General features: G+C 36.5%; 2 protein-coding genes across 3 annotated transcripts; both read right to left on the minus strand.

The window, feature by feature from the left end:
* Positions 1-999: 999 nt before the first annotated feature.
* Positions 1,000-4,942, minus strand: LOC134309262 (uncharacterized). The gene is made up of 2 exons (XM_062990911.1): positions 4,837-4,942; positions 1,000-2,207 (listed from the first exon to the last, which is right to left on the minus strand). Exons 1-2 carry the CDS (start codon positions 4,930-4,932, stop codon positions 1,587-1,589), a joined length of 717 nt encoding a protein of 238 aa, XP_062846981.1. The 5' UTR covers positions 4,933-4,942; the 3' UTR covers positions 1,000-1,586.
* Positions 4,943-9,676: 4,734 nt separating this feature from the next.
* Positions 9,677-20,967, minus strand: LOC134309263 (uncharacterized). 2 transcript variants are annotated; one of them, XM_062990913.1, is made up of 6 exons: positions 20,859-20,967; positions 13,063-13,112; positions 12,579-12,985; positions 12,281-12,403; positions 10,175-10,248; positions 9,677-10,055 (listed from the first exon to the last, which is right to left on the minus strand). In XM_062990913.1, exons 1-5 carry the CDS (start codon positions 20,957-20,959, stop codon positions 10,192-10,194), a joined length of 738 nt encoding a protein of 245 aa, XP_062846983.1. In that variant the 5' UTR covers positions 20,960-20,967; the 3' UTR covers positions 9,677-10,055; positions 10,175-10,191. The 2 variants fall into 2 exon arrangements, with proteins under 2 accessions (XP_062846983.1, XP_062846982.1); XM_062990912.1 differs by having other exon boundaries at positions 10,166-10,248; positions 20,859-20,966.
* Positions 20,968-24,862: the final 3,895 nt, after the last annotated feature.

A 24,862-nucleotide genomic window follows, 5' to 3' on the forward strand; every position in this document is an offset into this window, starting at 1 on the left:
AGCTTTTTGGTATCAACTCCACTCGCTGTGTTTGGAGGAAGAAGATGGATCAGTACAACCCGTCCCAACCATGAAGCATGGGGGTGGAAACATCATAATTTGGGGGTGCTTTTCTGCAAAGGGGACAGGACGACTGCACTGTATTGAAGGGAGGATGGATGGGGTCATGTATAGTGAGATTTTGGCCAACAACCTCCTTCCCTCAGTAAGAGCATTGAAGATGGGTTGTGGCTGGGTCTTCCAGCATGACAATGACCCGAAACACACAGCCAGGGCAACTAAGGAGTGGCTCCGTAAGAAGCATTTCCAGGTCCTGGAGTGGCCTAGCCAGTCTCCAGACCCGAACCCAATAGAAAATCATTGGAGGAAGCTGAAACTCAATGTTGCCCAGCGACAGCCCCGAAACCTGAAAGATCTGGAGAAGATCTGTATGGAGGAGTGCGCCAAAATCCCTGCTGCAGTGTGTGCAAACTTGGTCAAGAACTACAGGAAACGTCTGACCTCTGTAAAGGTTTCTGTACCAAATATTAAGTTCTGTTTTTCTATTGTATCAAATGCAATAAAATGCTAATTAATTATTTAAAAATCATACAATGTGATTTTCTGGATTTTTTTTAGATTCTGTCTCTCACAGTTGAAGTGTATCTACGATAAAAATTACAGGCCTCTCCATTCTTTGTAGGTGGGAAAACTTGCAAAATCGGCAGTGTATCAAATACTTATTTTCCTCAGTGTATATTTGCACATCACTTTAGTAACCTGCACAGTTTATTTCATTTCAACTGATTATGTGAAATCTGTAAATATTTTTGTCCACTTCATGAAATTGTGAACACTCAGACGTGTGTTAGTCTTCATAAATGCAATTATGAAGATTCATGAAAACATTAAAATATTTGGTTAACTGTTCACTGTTACTTGCTAATTTCACCACTCACTATAAATACACCACTCACATGTAATGTCTTTATTTATATCTTTATTTACAGTATATCTGCATACAATGGTTACTTATTGCTACATTCTGATTCTAAAATAAAATGACTTTATTTACAAATATCTACAAAATAAAGTACAAAGTATTTACATATTAGAATTACTGCACAATTCTGAAATATGATGTATTTTTAAATGTTGTTAGCTGGCCTTGAACTAATACGAGGGATCTTCAAAAGGTTTCCACACTTTTTAAATTCACTTTTCTACAGTCACCTTCCTTTGTGATGCACTCTTCCAACATCGTATCATTTTAATGCTGCCAGCAAAAAATGTTTTTAGTTGAGCTCATAGCCACTGATGCGCTGCTGCTTTCACATCATCACATGAAAATCTTCTTCATGGAGCTAATAAGCGTCTATCAGTCTCTCAGACACGACCGATTATGACTCCTCCCATCCTTACCGCTTATAACCTAAATATAAAAGTGAGGAGACTTTTTGAAGATCCCTTGTACATACCGGAAGCACAATGCAAATGCCGATCAAAAAATAAGTTACAGTTAAAGTGAGTTAATCAGCCAAACAGTGAGATAATCACAAAACTTTCTTTATTGAGATATTTAGTCATTTTAACTCTTAAATTTCAATTTAGTTTTCCGGAATATAAACATGATCAATGTTGTATTTATTTGCTTCTTTCAGTTTTGGTTTAATGTTTGTTTTAAAGTAACTCCTCATTTCTTCCTTAATTGCATCCTGATGTTCTGGAATGGTGGTCTTTTCAAGCACCACATTCACTTCTGATTTGAGGAGGTTGCTTATTGCTTCTGTCTCAGCACAGTTACCAGGAGGATTTAGATGGTATGTGTGATTAGGCAGACAGTAAAGCTGATTGCAGCGTTTACAAGGTGGTATCTCCACCCTGATATTTTGCATGTCATAAGCCTTACAACTTACTTCATCTGGTCTTAGTTGTATCTGCCTTGCATTATCTTCTCTGTCAGGAAACACAGACATTACAGCAGATTGAACATCAGGATGCCAGTCATGCCTACAGGACAGAAGCGTCAGGAGCTCTTTGCATCTATCTATGCAGCTCACAGATGCACCATAGTATTTTCTTTTGTTACGTTTGTCACTGACATGTATGACTACAATGACTGCAGGTATCAATGCATATCTGCCATTAGAATTTCTACAATCACTACGTGTCTCTGACAGTTGTTTTCTTACATCGCTGTCATTGTCTCTGCCGTAGACTCTCCAGACCTGAAAAATTTTAAAAGTTTACATTTGAAAGTCCAAAGACTGACATGTTGGGGTCAAATCTAACAGTGTCACATCGTTTAATATGATGCAGTTAATAGCAAAACAATGTTTACCTGCACCACTGATAGAGAATAAAGCAATAAGCCACGAGAGACCGTGCGTTACTGCAATTTTATCACGGGGAAGGATGTTTTGCCTAAAACATCTATCCCCGTGATAAAATCATAGCAGTAACGCACAGTCTCGAGTGGCTTATTGCTTTTATAAAACGGCGGTCAACATAAAATATAATAAAATACAACAATGTTCAATTTATAAATGTTTTTATTTACAAAAACACTTACAAAAAGCATTCTTCCGCGACCCCAGGTAGTTTGTTAACAGTGTCCATATTAATATGGAATGATGAGAGGTGGTCCTAAGTGTTTAGGCGTTTATCAGGGATTTTACAACGGCTTCGAACACGGCTCAGCCAATTAGATTTTAGGACCGGAACTATCCGTTTTATAAACAAGTGTTTTTATTTACAGACTAACAGTTTGACTCATGCTATAGTCTGATTATTTATATTGTCATGTAAACAGCAAACTTTAATTATATTAATTAGATAAAGATCAATCTAAAGTAAAGTAATTTGAAGAAACTACCTGGACTTCATAGCAGGCTATTTACATATACAGAATATTCAGATCACTAGTCGTTTATCTGTAACTATTCATGTGTGAGGAACTGGCCTGAAAAGTACTATCTCACATAGTGCACGACTTTAAAGTATACTGAACAACTAAAAGATTTAAAACTTTGCCTAAGTACACGAAAGGCCTTTTTCTCTGTCCATTCTAAAAGTGCACATTTTAGAATGGACTTTTATTGTGGCCAGCCTAAGGCACACCTGTGCAATAATCATGCTGTATAATCAGCATCTTGATATGCCACACCTGTAAGGTGGATGGATTATCTTGGCAAAGGAGAAGTGCTCACTAACACAGATTTAGACAAATTTGTGAACAATATTTGAGAGAAAAAAGCCTTCTTTCAGTTCAGCTCATGAAAAATGTGAGCAAAAACAAAAGTGTTGCGTTTATATTTTTGTTCAGTATAAAATAGGATAATGACAAACAATAAAAATTTAATAACTGCATTAGGTAAAAAAAAAATTAAGCTTTCACCTAAACAACATGATCAACTATAGAATATTTACTGCTGGTTAAGTAAATGAATTAACATGTTTAATAACATAATTCTGCTGCTGTTAATAAACATATCAAACATTCATTTCATTCAGGTGAGCTTGAGTCCAAAAAAGTTGGTGGATGGCTTTAGCTCATCACAGCATAGTGTTAGTTTACATATGTAACGTAAGTAACGCAGCAACTAACTGTGCTTACTGACCACAATTTGTTCAAGTATTTCTCAGCCCATGTGGTGACATCCATCACAGAATTCTGTCTGAGAGATCAAAGGTCACAGGCATTCAGTAGTGCTTTTTCGCCTTGTTCTTTACCTACAAGAGTTACATGTACATATACAGTACATTTTTCTGCACTGTAGAGCATTTAGATGCCTCACTTTTGTATTTGCTGTTATTAAACTGGTGGCATAGGTGGCATGATGGCTAAGTAGGTAGCACTGTCGCCTCACAGCAAGAAGGTCCTGGGTTAATATGTACTATGTTGCATATATTGTTATATACATAAACAGTATATTGTTTTCATATATAATATATTACAATACATAAGTACATTACTTTTTTTTTTTTTATTAACTTTTGTGTAAAATATACACTGCAAATTGTCGTGTAACTGTTAACCTAAGTCTGTGTGTCTTTCTTTCTCTATTTGTTAGTTCTCATCTGTTTTTTTCTCATTGTTTTTTGAATTGTATAACAGGTTGTTTTCCCTAACAAGATTAATAAAGTCTTTTCTAATTACTTAAAGCTTTAGGGTGGCACAGTGGCTCAGTGGGTAGCACTGTCGCCTCACAGCAAGGAGTCCAAAAAACATGCAGTCAGGCTAATTGGAGACACTGAATTGTCCTATAGGTACCAGCTGCTAGGATTCATAAACCAGTGCATTGTAGGGCTGGTCCCAAGCCCGGATAAAATAGGGAGGGTTGTGTCAGGAAGGGCATCCGGCATAAAAACTGTGCTTGTGCTAAATCACGATCACGATCCGCTGTGGCGACCCCTAACGAGAGCTGCCAAAGGAAGAAGAAAGACTGTTCTGATGCATATTTTGCAAAGGTAATTTATAAATCACTGAGTTCTGCATTTAATTGCATTATTTCTTATCCTAACATTTTTATAAACTAAAGTTTTTAAGTTGGTAACAAAGCCTAGTGATAGAAACATTTCATTCCCGAACATGGTACCTTTATCAGTGGCATCAAGTAACATTTTTTGCTAGTTAATGAATAGAAGCCAGTTAACAAATCAAAGCTGACTTTAAACACATCTCACTGGTTATTCCAGTAAGGGTGACATTCATGTTTTCTCTTTTATTTATTAATCTAGTGGCAAATCAGATAAATCCAGTAACTTTAAATATAGTTGAGTGACCAATTTTAAATGTATCATGATGAAGCATGATGAATGTGAGAGAAATAAAAAGGAAGAACAGAACTCACTAACCAGTTCCAGGAAGTAGGAGAAAGGTGTCCGTCCAGCCACATGTGTTTCATAGTCTGTGAATGGTCCAGGGAATTTTTCCTTAGTTTCATTATACATGCCCTTGTTCAATTGTTTGTCATATTTAAAGATGTCTTTTGGAGTAAATGGTGGCAGACGAATCTGTCCTATAAAAAAGATGCTGTGAAGCATCTTCAGAGTGAGAGAGAGAGAGAGAGAGAGAGAGAGAGAGAGAGAGATATTAGATTTTTTTGGAAGTTAATAAACTCTCAACTTTATAAGAAAGTCTCAAGCCATCATTAACAATGTTAACAGAAAAGGCACGCAGAGCTTATTATATTATATATTAAAAAACCAATTCGAAATTCAACCCAACCATTACAGTCAAATCAATAATCCAACCCTTACTGTTATATGACAAATAAAAAATCATGAGGTTTGGGACAAAACACCAACAGAATTATTTCATCTTCAATTCTGCAAAAAAATTCTTCACGTAAATCGAGGTACCCATTGAGTTTTGACATAGAAAAACGATGCTGCAAGTTCTGGTACCAACTCTCCCAATCCAGAATTCCTCCATCACAAAGCCAAACTCATAATAGCATGCTCCATCAACTGGCCACAATGAAACAGATGAAAAATGATACATCTACCCACGATACATCTACTTTTAAAGAAATGAAAGCAAGATTATAGTTATAACAATTACTGAAAAAAAAAAAACTAATTGAAAGTGGTACAAACTGCTGGCTCATGAATACAAACTTGAGTGAGTGAGTGGGTGAGTGAGCGGGTGAGTGGTTGACCCTCAACAATTTGTGGTTTTTGCCTTCTAGTTCCCTGACTTTCCCAATTTGCATTATCCTGGAAATAAAAATCATACAGAATATACAGGGGTTGGACAAAATAACTGAAACACCTGTCATTTTAGTGTGGGAGGTTTCATGGCTAAATTGGACCAGTCTGGTGGCCAATCTTCATTAATTGCACATTGCACCAGTAAGAGCAGAGTGTGAAGGTTCAATTAGCAGGGTAAGAGCACAGTTTTGCTCAAAATATTGCAATGCACACAACATTATGGGTGACATACCAGAGTTCAAAAGAGGACAAATTGTTGGTGCACGTCTTGCTGGCGCATCTGTGACCAAGACAGCAAGTCTTTGTGATGTATCAAGAGCCACGGTATCCAGGGTAATGTCAGCATACCACCAAGAAGGACAAACCACATCCAACAGGATTAACTGTGGACGCAAGAGGAAGCTGTCTGAAAGGGATGTTCGGGTGCTAACCCGGATTGTATCCAAAAAAACATAAAACCACGGTTGCCCAAATCACGGCAGAATTAAATGTGCACCTCAACTCTCCTGTTTCCACCAGAACTGTCCGTCGGGAGCTCCACAGGGTCAATATACACGGCCGGGCTGCTATAGCCAAATCTTTGGTCACTCGTGCCAATGCCAAATGTCGGTTTCAATGGTGCAAGGAGCGCAAATCTTGGGCTGTGGACAATGTGAAACATGTATTGTTCTCTGATGAGTCCACCTTTACTGTTTTCCCCACATCCGGGAGAGTTACGGTGTGGAGAAGCCCCAAAGAAGCGTACCACCCAGACTGTTGCATGCCCAGAGTGAAGCATGGGGGTGGATCAGTGATGGTTTGGGCTGCCATATCATGGCATTCCCTTGGCCCAAAACTTGTGCTAGATGGGCGCGTCACTGCCAAGGACTACCGAACCATTCTGGAGGACCATGTGCATCCAATGGCGGTGCCGTGTATCAGGATGACAATGCACCAATACACACAGCAAGACTGGTGAAAGATTGGTTTGATGAACATGAAAGTGAAGTTGAACATCTCCCATGGCCTGCACAGTCACCAGATCTAAATATTATTGAGCCACTTTGGGGTGTTTTGGAGAAGCGAGTCAGGAAACGTTTTCCTCCACCAGCATCACGTAGTGACCTGGCCACTATCCTGCAAGAAGAATGGCTTAAAATCCCTCTGACCACTGTGCAGGACTTGTATATGTCATTTCCAAGACGAATTGACGCTGTATTGGCCGCAAAAGGAGGCCCTACACCATACTAATAAATTATTGTGGTCTAAAACCAGGTGTTTCAGTTTCATTGTCCAACCCCTGTATGTGCATGTAGGAAAATAACACCTACCTTCTCCAGGAGTTGTTTCAACAGAGGTCTATTCTCATGCCTTGCTTTACTGACGAGCTCAGTAGCAGTTTTGATGAGGACAAAGGCATTCTTAGGAAAAACATCACTCCTCAGGAATGCTTCTGCCCTGTTAAATGATTACATTGATCAGAGAAAGAGAAATGAGTAAACAGATTTAATTCTCCACAGCAGAAGACTTTACAACATACAGCAAAACAAAAGTAAAATTAGATTCTTATAATAATTCTGCTTAGTAAATGTATGACAAATTCTAAAACTCATCTACACAGATGTACACAGTACCTTTTTGATTTATCTGTCATCTGTTAAAAAAGAAAATGCACATTATTAAACACATCAGAGAAAGATCAATCACAGGTAATAAATAAGTTATAAACCAGAGCAGCTTTACCTTGACTGTAACAGGAGAAGATAAGTCGATGCTTTGTGCTGCTGTTGATTTTAGGCTAAATGTAAAAGGAGAAGGAGTGGCCTGCTCAGTAAAAAGAGGAAATGTGTGTGTGTAGAGGGTGGTGGCAAATGTCTGATAGATAAATGGATGGATTTATGATTTGATATATTTTCACTGAACTTGCTGGTGTTTCTGCATAGAATTAATGTAACAGAATATTTTTAAGGAGGCTCAGGTTCTTTTAACATATGCAGCAAGATGCTACATATTTTTATCTGTAGTGGAAAGTGTAATTTGTTGTTCTACAGTATCTAGTGAGTAAGCAGCACCAGAGCCAAAGACTCCCAGAAGCTGAACAAGCTTATAAGGAAGGCTGCTGATACGTTCCATATTCATGTTAAAGTAAATGTTTTCTAGCAGCTCAGTACAAAAGAGAAGCTTTTATTGTGAAACTGCTGATGAAGTTTTTTTTTCTTAGACCCTGTGTAGACGAGGGGGGGAGGGGTGGTAGTTTCCGCCAACTACGCTGCAACAAAGAGCGCTACAGGAAGTCATTTCTGCTCACAGCTGTGGCAACCTACAATAACTCTCATTGGTGCAAGTAAAAATGCAGAACCTATAGTACCCACATAACACAATAAACCTTGTAATTAGAGCTACTTGATCTGCAATTTGTACATGGTACTATTTTTATTTGCACTGCTTTAATTGCACACTGTCTATAACTGCACCTTTTAGTCTAGGTTAGTTTTTGTTCTGTTAGATGTCTTATATTCTTATTATATATATATTTGATTACTGTCTTATTTTTTTTTTCCTGTACTACATTGTCATGTCGTATGTGATGTTTGTGAAAATTGTGAATAGCTGCTGTAACACCGCAATTTCCCTTCAGGGATTAATAAAGTAATCAATCAATCAACCAATCAATGTAAGGCTTTTTTCTGCACAATAGAAGCGTCAGGCTGTATTCAGTGACAAGGGTTTTCAAAAGTACTCTAGAGCTCATGTGGCTATATTTATTCCAACAGCATGATGGTATCTCAGTCAGTGTCATCTGATAGCTCAAAGGTCATACACATTCAACAGTGGTATTCAGCCTTGCCAAAAACAGACTGATATTTCTCCAGATTCCCAAAATCTTTTCAAAATGTTGTGTACAGTAGATGGTGAAAGACCTAAAATATGTTCAATCTTGCATTAAGAAATTTTGTATTTGATTTAATTTCAATTTTCTCAGTTTTGCAGTGGTGAGCCACAACAAATGAACAAATCAATGCTTGCAAAGACTGATCCGTTAAGGGATCCTGCTTTTGTACCCAGTCATGATTCTCTTACCTGTTACTAATTCACAGGCTTATTGTGTAACTTCAATATTCTATAAACATTTCACTCTTACTTTGCCTTTGTCCCAACTTTTTTGAGTATGTTGCAGCTATCAAACTCCAAATGTATTTAAAAGAAAATATTTTCAGGTAAATAGATGATTTGTCTTAAAACCTAAACTTTAAAAGTGGGCGAGCACATTGTGGTAAACACCAAGAGAACTTTGTAGGCATGATTGCTTTATGCATACAATGAGAGGGTCTGGTGTCTCAGGTATGTTGTGGGATTTAATATGGTTTGTGTTTATTGTACACTGTATTCACTCACCAGCCTCTTTCTTATGAACCTTTATGTAAATATACAGTTAATCCAGTTCACATCAAACTCAGAATATAGAAACTGTGATTTCACTAACTGATAATGGTATGGTTAGTGATGCCAGGCAAACTGGTCAAATTTTTTTAACTTCCCGAACCCTAAGACTAAAACAGCAGTAGATCACATAGGGCTTCAGTAAAAAAAACATTTCTGTCAGCTAATAACAGAAATATTGAGACTGAAGCAAGATCAACATATTGTGCATTAAAAAAAGAAGCAGCTCTAGTTTCCAGCTCTACACCTACAACTTGTACTCACAGGATACGTGTTATATGATAAATTATATGTAATCCTAATAAAGAGACAAGGATATTTAAACTATATTAAAATATCTATACAACTATATACATTACCAAATGCACTCTGTTTTACCATAACCCAACCTAAACACTTGGCAAATGTGGAGTACCCATGAAGCTGTGTGTTGTGGGGTTTGATGACCACTTGCCCTCTTAGAACTCATGAAAACAGGACGATCTCATTTTAAATGAATTATTAGCAGATTTTACAATTCACATCAACATTATTTCCTTATGAAGTAAACAAATACAGTAAAGACTGTCAGAATTATCTTTTAATGGATGTTTATGGATTAATCTATAAACATTGACCTTGTTGATTGATCAGTTAATCACTGAACTTTGAGGAATGAGCTTCTTCATTGAACAGTCATGTTATGTCCTTTACCACATGACAAAGTTAAACTGTACAGAGGAAATTTACTAAGAATAAATCTAGAATATTCCGATCACAATTGTACATTTAATTCCACATTGTGTTTATACTGATTTTATAGAGAAACACACATAATATCATATTAGTATACTGACAAGTGAAGGTGAACAGTTTTTGATTAACACATGAATGTTGTAGGTCTTCAGAATGATATCCACAATCCAGAAAGTGTGAAGTGAACAGTTTACACACTCCAGTATCTGAGATTGAACAGTAAGAGAAACACAAAAAGTTTTACATCAGTTTAACTGAAACATTTTTTACTTTTAGAGAAATAACAGCAAATAAAGAGAGATTTATTTTTTTATACTCCATGTACTTGATTCTTGTACTTCTTTAAAAAACTGGTTCAACTTCATTTGCTGCTCCCCCCATTCGAGCAGGATCATGTTGCTGTAGCAAAACAAACACAGAAGAACAGAATGAACGCCTTTGTTACATACACATATACACATCTACAGTACAATTAAAAACAAATTCTTTTGGAAGTTGGGGTCAGAGTGCAGGGTCACCTATTGTACAGCGCCCCTGAAGCAGAGAGGGTTAAGAGCCTGGCTCAAGAACCCAACAGTAGCTGCATGCCAAAGCCGGATTTAAACTAACCTTTCCATTGATAGCCCAAAGCTCTAACCACTAGGCCAGTGGTAGCCTTTATATCCCTAAGTTAGGACAGCATGGAAAATGCTAATGAAAGTAAAACAGTGATTTCTACGTTTACTTGTATTTGATGTCAGACATTTTGTCTTTCAAAATCCTCCACACATTCCATATTGGGGGACAGGTCAGGACTGCAGGCAGGCCAGTCCAGTACCCGTACCCTCTTCTTCCACAGCCACGCCTTTGTAATGTGTGCAGCAGGTGGTTTTGTATTGTCTTGATAAACATACAGTTTGTTTTAAGAGTCTTATTTAATCTTATATGTATTTATTTTAGCTCTTTATTAAAGCAAAAGTATTTCTTATCCCATTACTCGATTAATCGCTGGAATAATCAGTAGAATACTCGATTACAAAAATAATCAATAGCTGCAGCCCTAATCACAAGTGTTCAGCTTAGGCCTGCATCCTTGCCCTATATGTACTGAAAATTCTCAATGTTCCTTGTAGTGGTGTGCGATACTGCAAAATTTGGTATCGATCCGATACCAAGTAAATACAGGGCCAGTATCGCTGATAACGATCCGATACCGATACTTTTTAATAATTAAGGTAGATGCATCATCAAATTGCTAAATCTAAATGAATTTTAATGACATTTAAATGTATTATTGTAATTCATACATTTTTGTAAGTATCTGCTCTCAGTAGGGATGTAAATAAATTCAGTTGTTTAAAGCAGTCAGATTTCTTGTTTCTGGTGCTTTACTTTCTCACAACAAAAAGGCTAACTCATACCACATAGTTGTGTTTGCTGGGTGAATAAATATGTACATTTTTAATACTGACCGAACACACGTGTCCTTGTTAATTTAAAATAAAAAGTCTATGCTATTTTGTTTACATTTATAAGCACAAAGTAAAAAAAAAGCGCTCTCATTCACCAAAACATGGAATAAGAGCCTCATTACATGCCTCGATTCATTTGCGTAGGGTGCGCAAAGTGCGTAAGGTGCATCCTTACTTTATGTACGTATAGTTTACACTATTATTTCCATAAAACCGCCCCTATTTCTGTATCTGCAAATCAAAGTATTCAAAAACTTACAATCTTCCAATGCCTACCAATGTACTAATGTCTGTTAGGATTTTAACAACATAAAAACGTGACGGTACCACAACAAAACACAGCAGAGCGGGAGGGGAGGAGCGATGTGAGAATGTAAGATGTGAGAGAGGCGAGTCTATACACACACGATCTTTACTTTCTAACGAAACGGGAGAAATGTGCTGAATGTAGCGGAGAGAAAGGTGAAACTAAAGTATCGATCCCATCACACTAGTATCGATCTGATACCAATACCAACATTGGTATCGATAATATAAATATTTGGATTGATCCACCCACCACTAGTTCCTTGCATTGTTTACTGTGTACATGCACTATAGGATTGATGCATCAGGATGTTGTATTTCTAAAACAAGTGTTCATTGTTTTTCTGTTTAGATTTAGAAATGTATGAGTGTTTCTAACATTTGGTTCCATCTGAAAGCAGGTTAAAGCTAAATGCTGCTCCACTGTGTTTAGTGTTCAGCTCGGCAGTTTGCTTGCTTGTCTCTTTTGACGTTCGCTTATAAATTGTACAATCTAAGAGCAGTATAAAAGCTAAATGCCTGCTTAATTTAGTTTAGCTCAGTGTTTAGCTAAGGCATAGCATTACATTTGTAAGAACCAGTTAGGTAACTTGAGATAGATACTTTATTCTTTCCAAGGATTTAATTTTAGATTAACCAGTTTGTATCTTAGTGAAAGAGTTAACAACACTTACATGTTCTGGCTCCATGATGCTCTTCAGACTCGCTAGGTAGGAAGGCTCTTCTTTCTTTAAAAATTTCTTGTGTTCCTTCATCATCTGACTCCTTTCTTTTAATTCATCCCATTCATCACCTGTCTATAAATGAAACATGATATATTTTAATAATGCGATAAAAGCAGCACATTTTTACTAAGCTTCAGTCTTTTATCAAAACAGTAGTTTTAGTCATATTTACTTATTAGGTAAATGTCAGCTACATGTGCTAAGAAAACTGTAACTTTCTTTGTTTTATGTTTTATTTCCTACTCACCACGTCCTCAAAGCTTTGGCCTCTGTAGAATTGTTTAGTGCCTGGAAACTGAAACCCACTTTCAAAGAGCTCATTCAGGTTGTCGGCCACCACATGCAGCATCTCTTCTTCATAGCCAAACACTTTACCGTCCTCACACACCATCAACACCAGTTTATCATCAGAGCTGTCACAGGGAAAATCTTCCAGAACACCAAAAACCTTCATCTTCATTTCATCTGGTAGGTAGAACTGCTCCCACTCTCCTAACATGTCAGGATACTGTTTGAATGATGTATCTTCAAAAGACCCGACTCTAAATCTGTACTTCTCCTGCTTAGCTGCTGTCTTTGTGTTTAACTCAATCTGTGAATCACGATGTTTTTTGACGACCACACCAATCTTCTCGAAATATTTACTTTTCCCATCTGAACAAGAAAATCATTAATAAAACAACATTTAATCCTGGCTGTTTAAAAAAATTAATCCATGATACAAAAGTTACCTTTTTTAAGATCCGGCTGAAGAAAATCCTTCTCAATGTCGTTTTGCTTGCTACATGATAAAGAGACAAAAGAAATGCTGTAAATAAACTTTCTCTCTTTGAACTATGATTTTACAAAGTAAAAGCTTAATGTGGCTTAATGGACCAAAATCAAACTGATTCACAGCAGTAGGTAGTGGTTCAATTAATGCAGACTGAAGGCTGTAGAAGAGGGATGACCAAGCTTATCCAAAAGTAGTGACTGCAGAGTAACTGCAGGCTTTTGTTTTTACAAAGCAGAACAACAGACTGACCAACAGTTTAACTAATACAACCTCAATCAGAACAACTTTGGATGGCATAAAAAAGCCAATATATAAAAAACAGTGTTTCTAACATTTACTTTGACTTTTATGACAGTTTGAACCCAACATATTTTATGTTTTGTCTAATCAACTTCATTGTTTTTGGTAATAAACATCCATTCCTGCATTTCAGACCTGCCACACATTACAAAAGAAGTTGGGACGAGGCAATTTAGGGTTAGTAATGAGGTTACGAGAACTAAATAAAGATGAAAATATCAACAGGTGTTTGTAATTCAGTTTGATATAAAAACAAAGCTGGAGCAAAGATCAGCAGAGGATCAGTTTGTTAATTTAAATACAATGTTTATCAAAAAATATTGAAAGGGTTTTACATGTTTATCCCTCTACAGTGAATAATATCATTATACACTGTGTAAAGGGCAAGGACACACGCATAAGCTAAACACCCTTGACTGTTTGGTGTTCCTGGGTCATTGTTTTAGTACATTTAAGCAACGTTACGCTTTGTTCTTATAATAAAAATGGGGGGAAAACCTTTAACATAAAATTATTATTGTTCTTTTGGACCACAGGTTGGTCATTTCAGCAGTAGACATCACTCGTGACCAGTATGAAATGAGACAAGTTTGGTGTTCCTAGGTCCTTGTTTTAGCAAATTAAACCAGAGTAAGCTTTCTTCACGTTCAGGGGGGGTTGCAGCTAGCACGATAGATCTGGGCCGATTCCAGCTCAGGGTCGGCAGTGTCGACTGTCTGTCGGCTCGGCGCCCCGCATCTGACCTGAATACGGCTGCATGTTGACAGTGTCGGCTGACTGAGACATGGAGAGATTGCGGCACTCCGCATCTGGCCCGAATATGACCGAATGTTGGCACTGTCGGCAGACTGAGACAATGTCACTGCAAAGTTTTAGCATCATGCACTGATCAGAGATTTTTTGCAATCCCCACTTCAACACTGGACTAAATGTGAAAGAACCTTTCACCCGCTGCCTTTTGCTTTTGTTGCAATTATCATGGCTCACACTGGTATAAAGTGTTTCTAGGTTGAGTAACAAACTATATATGTCTATATGAATAAAAGAATAAATAAATTAAATTGGCCCAGATCTATCGTGCTAGCTGGGACGCAGCTCTGCCAATCACCAGTGGCATTAAACAGACCACACGCGAAAAAGACCACAAAATATGATATGGATAAAATATTTTATTATAGGACAGGCATTTTCTATATATTTTTACATCAGAAGTTTAATGTGTGCAAAATCAAAATGACCATGTGTCATGAATAAATAAACCCAACTCATTTAAATGTAATTAATGTGCTTACTTATCTTGCTCCCAAGGATGAACTACTGGGCAGTTATACATAGTCCTTGCCCCAACACACGCCACAATAAATTCATTAGGAATATTTACCTTGTACCAAACTTTGCAAAAGTCAATAACAAGTAAAATAAATAATAAATAAACAATCTGGACGGGTGCAAATGGAAAAAAAATTTAAATATTAATTTATGAATTCAAATATAGGCTATACACAGTCGAGTCACATTATTATGACCAGCTAATATCCAGAGGGTGCAGTGTGCAGCTAGACAAACTGGGAGTGACTCAGTCAGGTGCTGGTATGTGACAGGTATCTGGAGCCATGCTGACTGCAGGGCATCCCACAACTGCTGGAGGGTGTAATGTGAACTGTAAAAAAAAAATCATATTCACTATTATAAAATATTTTTTACAAAGATATGTAAAGTACTAGACATACAGAAAATGTCTCTCAACTTTTTAAATCCAGTTTAATAGTTGTTAATGTATGTGTAAAATAATTTTAGTCGTTTGATAAGCTTGTTTGACTTGAACCAGGTGTACGTACTATAAACAATGATAACTGTTTATAACAATGATAACTGACAAGTGATTTTTGACAACGACCTTAACGTTAATACACGGTGATGTCAGATTGAATCAGTTCACTACTTCAACACCAAAGTTCCCCTGAAAACAAGCACGAGGAGCCTCGTGCATTTAGTTCAGTTTAAATATAAAAAATCTGTTATCTTTATCAGTTATTCACTGAGGATTTCAAAGTAACGTTAACTGCTGGTCTTTAGGACTAAAACTTAATAAAACATTATATCAAAAATACTGATATATTGTAGTAACAGAACAAAAGATATAATCAAATTATTTTGTATTTTTGATATTAAATAAATGTATTATAGCTATGTTTTAACATTGCCAAAAATGCTAGCTTGTCAGGTACGTTAAACTAACTCTCTAGCCAGCTATAAATAAAAATGGCAGCAAAAGGGTATCAAAATTAATTTGAAACATACATCTAAACGTAACTTACAGTGATATTATAAATACGAAGTTATATTACAAACATAATATTTAAAACGATGACATTAGTTACCTGTGCTGGTGTTAGGGAAGACGTCACAGCTACAGCTGTATGGAGCGGGTGGTTTTTTTTCTGTAAGGGGCGTGATGTATATAAAAGGCTGGATTTAGTTCCCTCTTCTTGGCAGTTGACAATATTATAAAAACTTACATTCTTTTTTACTTCTTACATTCTTTTGTCATTGGCTGGCATAAATTAATCCTGAAAACATGTTTACAAAGACAAAGCACATCATCATGCCTAAAGCACATAATTACAAGTCTTTATGAATTTCCTTGATTGAATGACTGAACTAATGAAGTGTTTATATTTCTGCAGTGACTTTTTGTGCACTCTTGAATCCAGCTCACACAGCCACCTTCTGTTATTTGGCCTTCACTGATCTTGGTAAGATGTTTACAATAGCTGCTTTTATCAACATACAGTTTAAAAGACATTTTCAAGATTGATTAGGGATACTGCACACAAGCACTGTACATAACACTGTAAAATATTAGGCAGATGCCATTTGTACCCTGGTGTAAACAGCAATTTATACTATTTACACCCAGGTGTAAATATCACAAGATTACAAATAATTTCATTATTTTTTATATTATTTTCAGACTGTATTATTTACATTAAAAATTATCTACACCCAGGTGTAAAATCACAATATATACTGACATGCCAAAAGTATTGGTACAGGAACTAGTAGCATGTTAGGTACCCCTTTAGCCTGGCTAATTGCAGCAGGCATTGGTTCCACAAGTGGACGGAAATATCTGGAGGGGTGTTGACCCGTGCCATCTGGATAGCCACCCACAGGTCAGTGGTATTTGTAGGTGCAGGATCTCTGGTCCCTCTATGACATATTCCCAGTACATGTGACACTGGAATAAGTAATGTTAAATGTCCCACTCATCTGGTACCCACAATCTAGCCTCACTCAAACTCCATTAATTCGCATCGCCTTGCCATGAGCACACTGGCCAGTGGTCAGCCTTACTCACAAGATAATACCTCACAACCTATACAGATATGGGCATTCCCAAGCCGTCCCCAGGTAACAACACTTCATGAACAACTTACTGCTATCCCTTGACCTTTAGCATGTCCATGTATAGTGTTTATATACTAGTGTAAAACTAATACAAATATACAACCTGTAGCAAACAGCAATTTATACATTCATGTGTAAACAGTGATGTCTTTTTTTTGTACCCTAATATAAAGAGAAATATATACCATTCACACCTTTGTGTAACTGTCTAATAATTAGACTTAGCTTTTTAGCTATCCTTTTGCTTGGACCCTTATTTCTGTTAAGCTGCTTTGGGACAATGAGGCTTGTCACATATAAAAAAAGTTAATTTAAATTTGCAGTGGTGACACTGATAATTCCAAAGAGCAAAAGAGCTTTTGTTGGAAGCGTCCAAACTTCAAAGTGGCGCCTTTTCTGCAACTCCGCCCTACAGCAGAGCAGTCGTTGGTAGACATGCACAGTTGAGTTTGTTGGTAGACATGCACAGTTGAGTTTGTTGGTAGACATGCACAGTTGAGTTTGTTTGCTCTTTTTCTTTTTGGGCTACGAATAGCTGTACTGTGTGGGGAATGCTATGTGTACCCGGGTGCAAATAGACACTCCGAAAATATTATCATCAAAAAAGCACATTATCATGTCTAAAGCACATATTTACAAGTCTTATAAGTATGCGCTCATGTTCTTCAGCCTACTAAAAGCACTGTTTCTTCTGCTCTAGCACTGTTCTGGATACTGCTGGTAGTGATGCCACTAACTGGATCTAAAAATGTTGAATAAGATGAATAAGATCCACATTTATCTGTAAAAAAATAGCATTAAATTCTGTTTTTGTTTTCATTCCAGAATTAAAGACCAGTGTGTGGCAGGAGATCAGCAGTCAATTATGGCAAGACAAACTTTTTTGACAAGACAAAGTTTTTGGCAAACTAATAATAAATAAAATATATATAAACAAAAAAAAAGATAAATGTGTTTTGGTGTACATTTGTTTTTTTCTGTTACTGTTTTAACTGTACTCTATATATTGTACTTAAAATTATAATAAAGTATATATATTTTACAGAGTATTTTCATAGGTAATATCTCAAAGTGCTTACAAGAGATGCACAAACACTGAGTGCTTAATGTATGTACATTTTTGTTAATATTGTTCTTAGAGATGGACCGATCGATCGGCTATGAATCGGTATCGGCCGATTTTTAATCAAAATATGCTATCGGCGATCGGTCGATATTTCCTAAATGTAGCCGATCCGATCGTGTGATATATAAAAGATCACGTTAAGTTAACAGCTCAGTGGATTGATCCAGACTTTCAGCTACGAAGCACCAACCATCACATCACCATTCATCAACCATCGTACAGAAACCATCATGAAAGCTCCTCACGACCTAAAATAACATCATTAACATTGTGCATCATACATACGATGCAATTTTGCTGATTGTAATATTTACTTTAAAAAGATAATTCAACCCGGTCACATCTGAGTCGATTCTATGAGCACGTTATATAAACTCCTGGTTCACTTTGGTAAATCGTAAGCGGTTCTTGCTTGTGATGTAGATGAGAACAGAAACGTTACAGAGCCAATCAGAGGCAAAAGTTTATTCATTACCAAATTCGTTAGTTCAGGATCATCTGCTGAACCTTTAGGATAATCAGAAAACTTTTAGACGGAACGAGTCTGACTCGGTTACAGATCTGTGGTAATAGCAGTTTAATTAAGCTTTTTAATTAAGCGTTTTAATGTAAGAGAGTCACACAAAATGTTCTGTAGTAGCTGATGTTTATTTAAAACCACGACATTTAATTAATAACAGTAAACACGGAGAGATAACTGAGAAGAGAAACTTACGCTTTGCACAAAACGAATCGACTCATGAATCAATGAATCACTTACAGCAATACTGAGAACAAAGCGTCCGTCTCTCTTAAAGGCACACACACGCGCGCGCGCACTGCTCCCGTTTATCTTCACTGTGGGGCTCTTTTTAAGTTTATTTACTTTATTTACCCCCCCCCCCCCCCCCGATCGGAATCGGTTATCGGCCGATATCCCTGAAAGGAGATCGGAGATCGGAATCGGTGCCAAAAAACCTAATCGGTCCATCTCTAATTGTTCTTATTATTCTTACTCTTCATCTTTGTCTTCTTATTAATACATTATTATTTGTAGTAGTTGTACTTATTAATAAGAGACAAGAACAATTGTAGTAGTCCCGGTGACTATTAAAGGTCAAATATGACTGGGGAAAGCATTTTAAAATTCTACCTCCAGTGTTGTGAAGTGGTGAATCTTGTGTAATGAGTAACTATCGTTCATGCCATGAATGTAACCAAAGTGTAAAACATGACGTTAATAATCCTAATAAACATGACGTTATAATCCTGATAAACATGACGTTACAATCCTGATAAACATGCCATTATAATCCTAATAAACATGACGTTACAATCCTGATAAACATGACGTTATAATCCTAATAAACATGCCGTTATATAATCCTGATAAACATGACGTTATAATCCTGATAAACATGACGTTATATAATCCTGATAAACATGCCGTTATATAATCCTGATAAACATGACGTTACAATCCTGATAAACATGCCGTTATATAATCCTGATAAACATGACGTTACAATCCTGATAAACATGACGTTATAATCCTAATAAACATGCCGTTATATAATCCTGATAAACATGACGTTATATAATCCTGATAAACATGACGTCACAATCCTGATAAACATGACGTTATAATCCTGATAAACATGACGTTATATAATCCTGATAAACATGCCGTTATATAATCCTGATAAACATGACGTTACAATCCTGATAAACATGCCATTATAATCCTAATAAACATGACGATACAATCCTGATAAACATGACGTTATAATCCTAATAAACATGCCGTTATATAATCCTGATAAACATGACGTTATAATCCTGATAAACATGACGTTACAATCCTGATAAACATGACGTTAATAATCCTAATAAACATGACGTTATAATCCTGATAAACATGACATTATAATCCTAATAAACATGACGTTATAATCCTGATAAACATGACGTTAAAATCCTGATAAACATGACGTTACAATCCTGAAAAACATGCCGTTATAATCCTGATGAACACGACGTTATAATCCTGATAAACATGACTTTAAAATCCTGATAAACATGACGTTATAATCCTAATAAACATGACTTTAAAATCCTGATAAACATGCCGTTATAATCCTGATAAACATGACGTTAAAATCCTGATAAACATGACGTTATAATCCTGATAAACATGCCGTTACAATCCTGATAAACATGCCGTTACAATCCTGATAAACATGCCGTTACAATCCTGATAAACGTGCCGTTACAATCCTGATAAACATGCCGTTACAATCCTGATAAACATGACGTTACAATCCTGATAAACGTGCCGTTATAATCCTGATAAACATGACGTTATAATCCTGATAAACATGCCGTTACAATCCTGATAAACATGACGTTAAAATCCTGATAAACATGACGTTACAATCCTGATAAACGTGACATTATAATCCTGATAAACATGACATTATAATCCTGATAAACATGACGTTAAAATCCTGATAAACATGACGTTAAAATCCTGATAAACATGACGTTATAATCCTGATAAACATGCCGTTACAATCCTGATAAACATGACTTTAAAATCCTGATAAACATGCCGTTATAATCCTGATAAACATGACGTTATAATCCTGATAAACATGCCGTTATAATCCTGATAAACATGCCGTTATAATCCTGATAAACATGACGTTATAATCCTAATAAACATGACGTTAAAATCCTGATAAACATACCGTTATAATCCTAATAAACATGACGTTCAGGGTTTTAGACATTTACTGAATCACCTCGACCCAGACCAGGATGGAGCAGTTAGTACAAAATAAATGTATAAATACATTTCAGGTGAAAATGTTAAAAATATGTGAGGGGTTTAATAAGTGTAGGCGTGTTATATAATATAAATAAAGTAAACTTACCTCATTGTTAATAATGTAAAACGAGTCTTTGTGCGTTTCTCTGGATCTGCGCTGCGCTGGTGAAGGTAAAAATGCTGCATATAAACACTGTCAACGAGCATGCGCACAACGAGCTACAGGGCGGCGTTGGCGTGAACAGTTTATTTAAAGGTACTTTACACATAAAGTCTGTCTGTACATAAACAAAATTCAACACTTATTGTTGATAAATTTTTGGTTTATCATTTTAATGAATATGGTAACAACAGAGAGCTAAAAAAAAAACACTTTCGCTTTTGTTTTGATGATTTTCTTCATTAAGAGCTACAAAGAAGTTTCTATGTGGAGCTGCTGCCATCTACCGGACACTCAACTCAACTCCAACTCAGACTTCAACTCAACTCAAACTCAACTCAACTCAAACTCCAACTCAACTCAACTCAACTCCAAATTTATCTCAATTCAACTCCAACTCAGCCTTCAACTCAACACAAATCAAACTCAACTCAACTCAACTCCAACTCAACTCCGACTCAACTCCAACTTTATCTCAATTCAACTCCAACTCAGACTTCAACTCAACTCAAACTCAACTCAACTCAACTCCAAATTTATCTCAATTCAACTCCAACTCAGCCTTCAACTCAACACAAATCAAACTCAACTCAACTCAAACTCCAACTCAACTCCAAATTTATCTCAATTCAACTCCAACTCAACTGAACTCAACTCAACTCAAACTCAACTCAACTCAACTCAACTCAACTCAACTCAAACTCCAACTCCAACTCCAACTCAACTCAACAACTCAAACTCCATCTCAACTCCAAATTTATCTCAATTCAACTCCAACTCAAACGCCATCTCAACTCCAAATTTATCTAAATTCAACTCCAACTCAAACTCCAACTCAACTCAAATCAAACTCAACTCAACTCAAACTCCAACTCAGCTCAACTCAACTCAACTCAACTCAAACTCAACTCAAACTCAACTCAACTCCAACTTTATCTCAATTCAACTCCAACTCAAACTCAAACTCAACTTCAATCAAACTCAAACTCAACTCAACTCCAACTCAACTCCAACTTTATCTCAATTCAACTCCAACTCAAACTCCAACTCAACTCAAATCAAACTCAACTCAACTCAAACTCAAACTCAACTCCAACTCAAACTCCAACTCAACTCCAACTCCAACTCCAACTCAACTCAACTCAACTCCAACTCAAACCTGGCAGAATATGGACATTTGTATCACCAAAGCTTAGTTACATATTTAGGAAATACAATTAAAAATAATTAAAAACATACAATATATAAAAATACAGATATACATATAAAGATGTAAGAAAAACAGTGCAAATAGTAACAATTTAAGAAATAAAAATTAATAGTGACATGAACTAAATTTAAGCAATAATAAGAACAAAATTGTGTGTGTGTGTGAGAGAGAGAGACATGGTCACCCACTGTCCCTCATCTGTGTGTGTGTGTGTGTGTGTGTGTGTGTCTCACTTGCTCTCTCTGCGATACTGAAAGTGTTCAGATTAGAATTTCATTGGAAACAGAATGGGTGAATTACAGCCGATAAGAACTGTGCAGAAATAAAAATATATACAACGGCTCCCAGAGACGCATTTACACTTATCAGATAGGATAAGCAACGTTTGACATTCTGATTGTTTTATTTTTTGTAATAAAACATTTGAATACTGTGATTACACTGTAAATTTACACCCCTCCCACTGTATACCACATAATGTTTTGAAGATGGTATGATGGTATGAAACAACCTTATATGTGATCAAATATATAAAAAACCAACAAACTTAGCCCCAGTACAGTGGTAAAATGTCGCCTCACAGCAAAAAGGTCCTGGGTTCAATTCCCAGGTGGGGCAGTTCTTTCTGTATGGAGTTTGCATGTTCTCCCATTGTCTGTGTAAGTTTCCTCCAGGTTTCCTCCCACAGTCCAAAAACATGCAAGTAAGGTGAATTGGAGATACTAAATTGTCCATGACTGTGTTTGATATGAACTTGTGAACTGATGAACCTTGTGAACCTACCGTTCCTGTCATGAATGTAACCAAAGTGTAAAACATGACGTTAAAATTCTAATAAACAAACAAACAGTGGAAAAATATTACTGAACAAAAAATGAATAATACATGTTCATGTCCACAATCCTGACCACCCACCAGTAAATTTAATGATCACTGCTCACTGCAGTACAAAGAACGATGGGAAAAGAAAAGAAAGAAAAGAAAACAGACAACTGACAAAAAAACCTTAAAAATTAAAAACATAAATACGGACTCAAGTTTCTAGTTACACGATTTGCACACAGTGTGTAGTCTACACAAAAAGTTTCTTAAAGTTTTTTTAAAGTAATGTAGTTATGTAATGTTGGATATTATATATGAACACAATATACATGTATATAACAATATGTGCAATATATTTGCTATACCTGTATTACAGAATAAAAAGCCTAGTGTATGGCTATAGTAAAAAAAATCGTGTAAAAATCACTAGCAATAAATAAATATACTGTAGCGTCAGTGGGAGGAGCCGTGGTATCCAGGCTTACCGTCAGCGTGTATCCCAGTGTGGCAGACTGGGTGGCTGCGGTGAGAGCTGGATAGGTAGCTTATATGTTTGTCTGTTGTATGAATGTATGTGTGTATGTATGAGTGTACGTCCTAAACCACTGAGAGATCTGCCAAGGGCAGCTCACTCGAGGTCCCGACGCTCGCCTTCCTGCTCGCCGGCGCCACAATACATTTTAAAATAATAAACATTGCCGTACTTACCTAGTAAAAATGTACCACTTTACTACACCTGTACGTACAGTATAGTTACAATAACAATGGGATTACTAAAAATCAAGAAATGTAAAAATTTAATACAATAAAAATGATTAGTATTAGTATAAAATAAAGGTCCTACAGTATGGGTACAGTAAGAAAACCGTCAATCTTTACCAGGACAGAGCCATAGATGGCGATATCCACACATTTTATTCTTCACTATATCTGACAGAAAGGATTATATTCATCACTGTACACACAGCACCGGTCACACTTCTTTCTCTCACAGTGATTATGAGCATTTTTGGATGATTAGCTTTTCTTGTAAAGCTATTAACTGATTTATTAAATCTCATTTTCACCTCATATTTATACCACAGTAAAATATAAAGTCACTGCGAATGCTAAAGTGTTCCTAAATGCTCTGGTAAAACATTGTGTGCTTCATTGGGGGTATATCACTGATGTTCCTGTGAGGCAAGAGCAGATCCATCTGAGTTTACTCATGTTTGCTGGTAGAAGTGTGGACTTCTGTCCCTGTGAGGTGACCCACTTTCTCTGCTTTGGGCTGCAGATTTTGTTTGGTTTTATTTCCTCTGCCCTTTTTTGTCACTCTTCAGCCAAAGTATTGTTCTGTCTTGGTTAAGCATCCTGTATATTGGATTCATACCTTACAACCTCACAGATGAAGGGTTTCACCTGGCACCTCTGCAGTGAGGCAGGACCAGTTCCATAACATCATCTAGCTGTACGAAGAACTAACTTTATGATGATTCAATCTTTTGCTAATGAGTAACTTAAGTCTGGATTCCTTGGAATTTTATTTGAACACTTCTGGAATGAACTCTGTCATGTAAGTTAACTAAATTCACCTCTAGGTGATAGCAGTGTTCCAGCATTAGTAACATTGGCACGTTTAATATGTGTCCTTTGCAGCGATTACAGTCTCCACTCTTCTGTAAAGGCTTTTAACATGGTTGTGGGGTTTTGTAGACAGTAAAGATTTTCATTGTTTTAATTGGACAGATATTTTGTAAATAGAAACACATTTAGAATGTTATGTCTGCAACACACTTTAAGTGTAATAAAAGTAAAAAGTGGACAGTGGGAGACTAGTGGATAGAAATGTGAGTCAGTCTAGAAGTCTTTAGGTCTTTCAGAGTCTATTATTTAAAGAGAAAGGTGTACATTAATTATATTGACCCCAGCTTAT

This window comes from Trichomycterus rosablanca, chromosome 2 (genome assembly GCF_030014385.1).
Source record: "Trichomycterus rosablanca isolate fTriRos1 chromosome 2, fTriRos1.hap1, whole genome shotgun sequence".
NCBI lineage: Eukaryota > Metazoa > Chordata > Actinopteri > Siluriformes > Trichomycteridae > Trichomycterus > Trichomycterus rosablanca.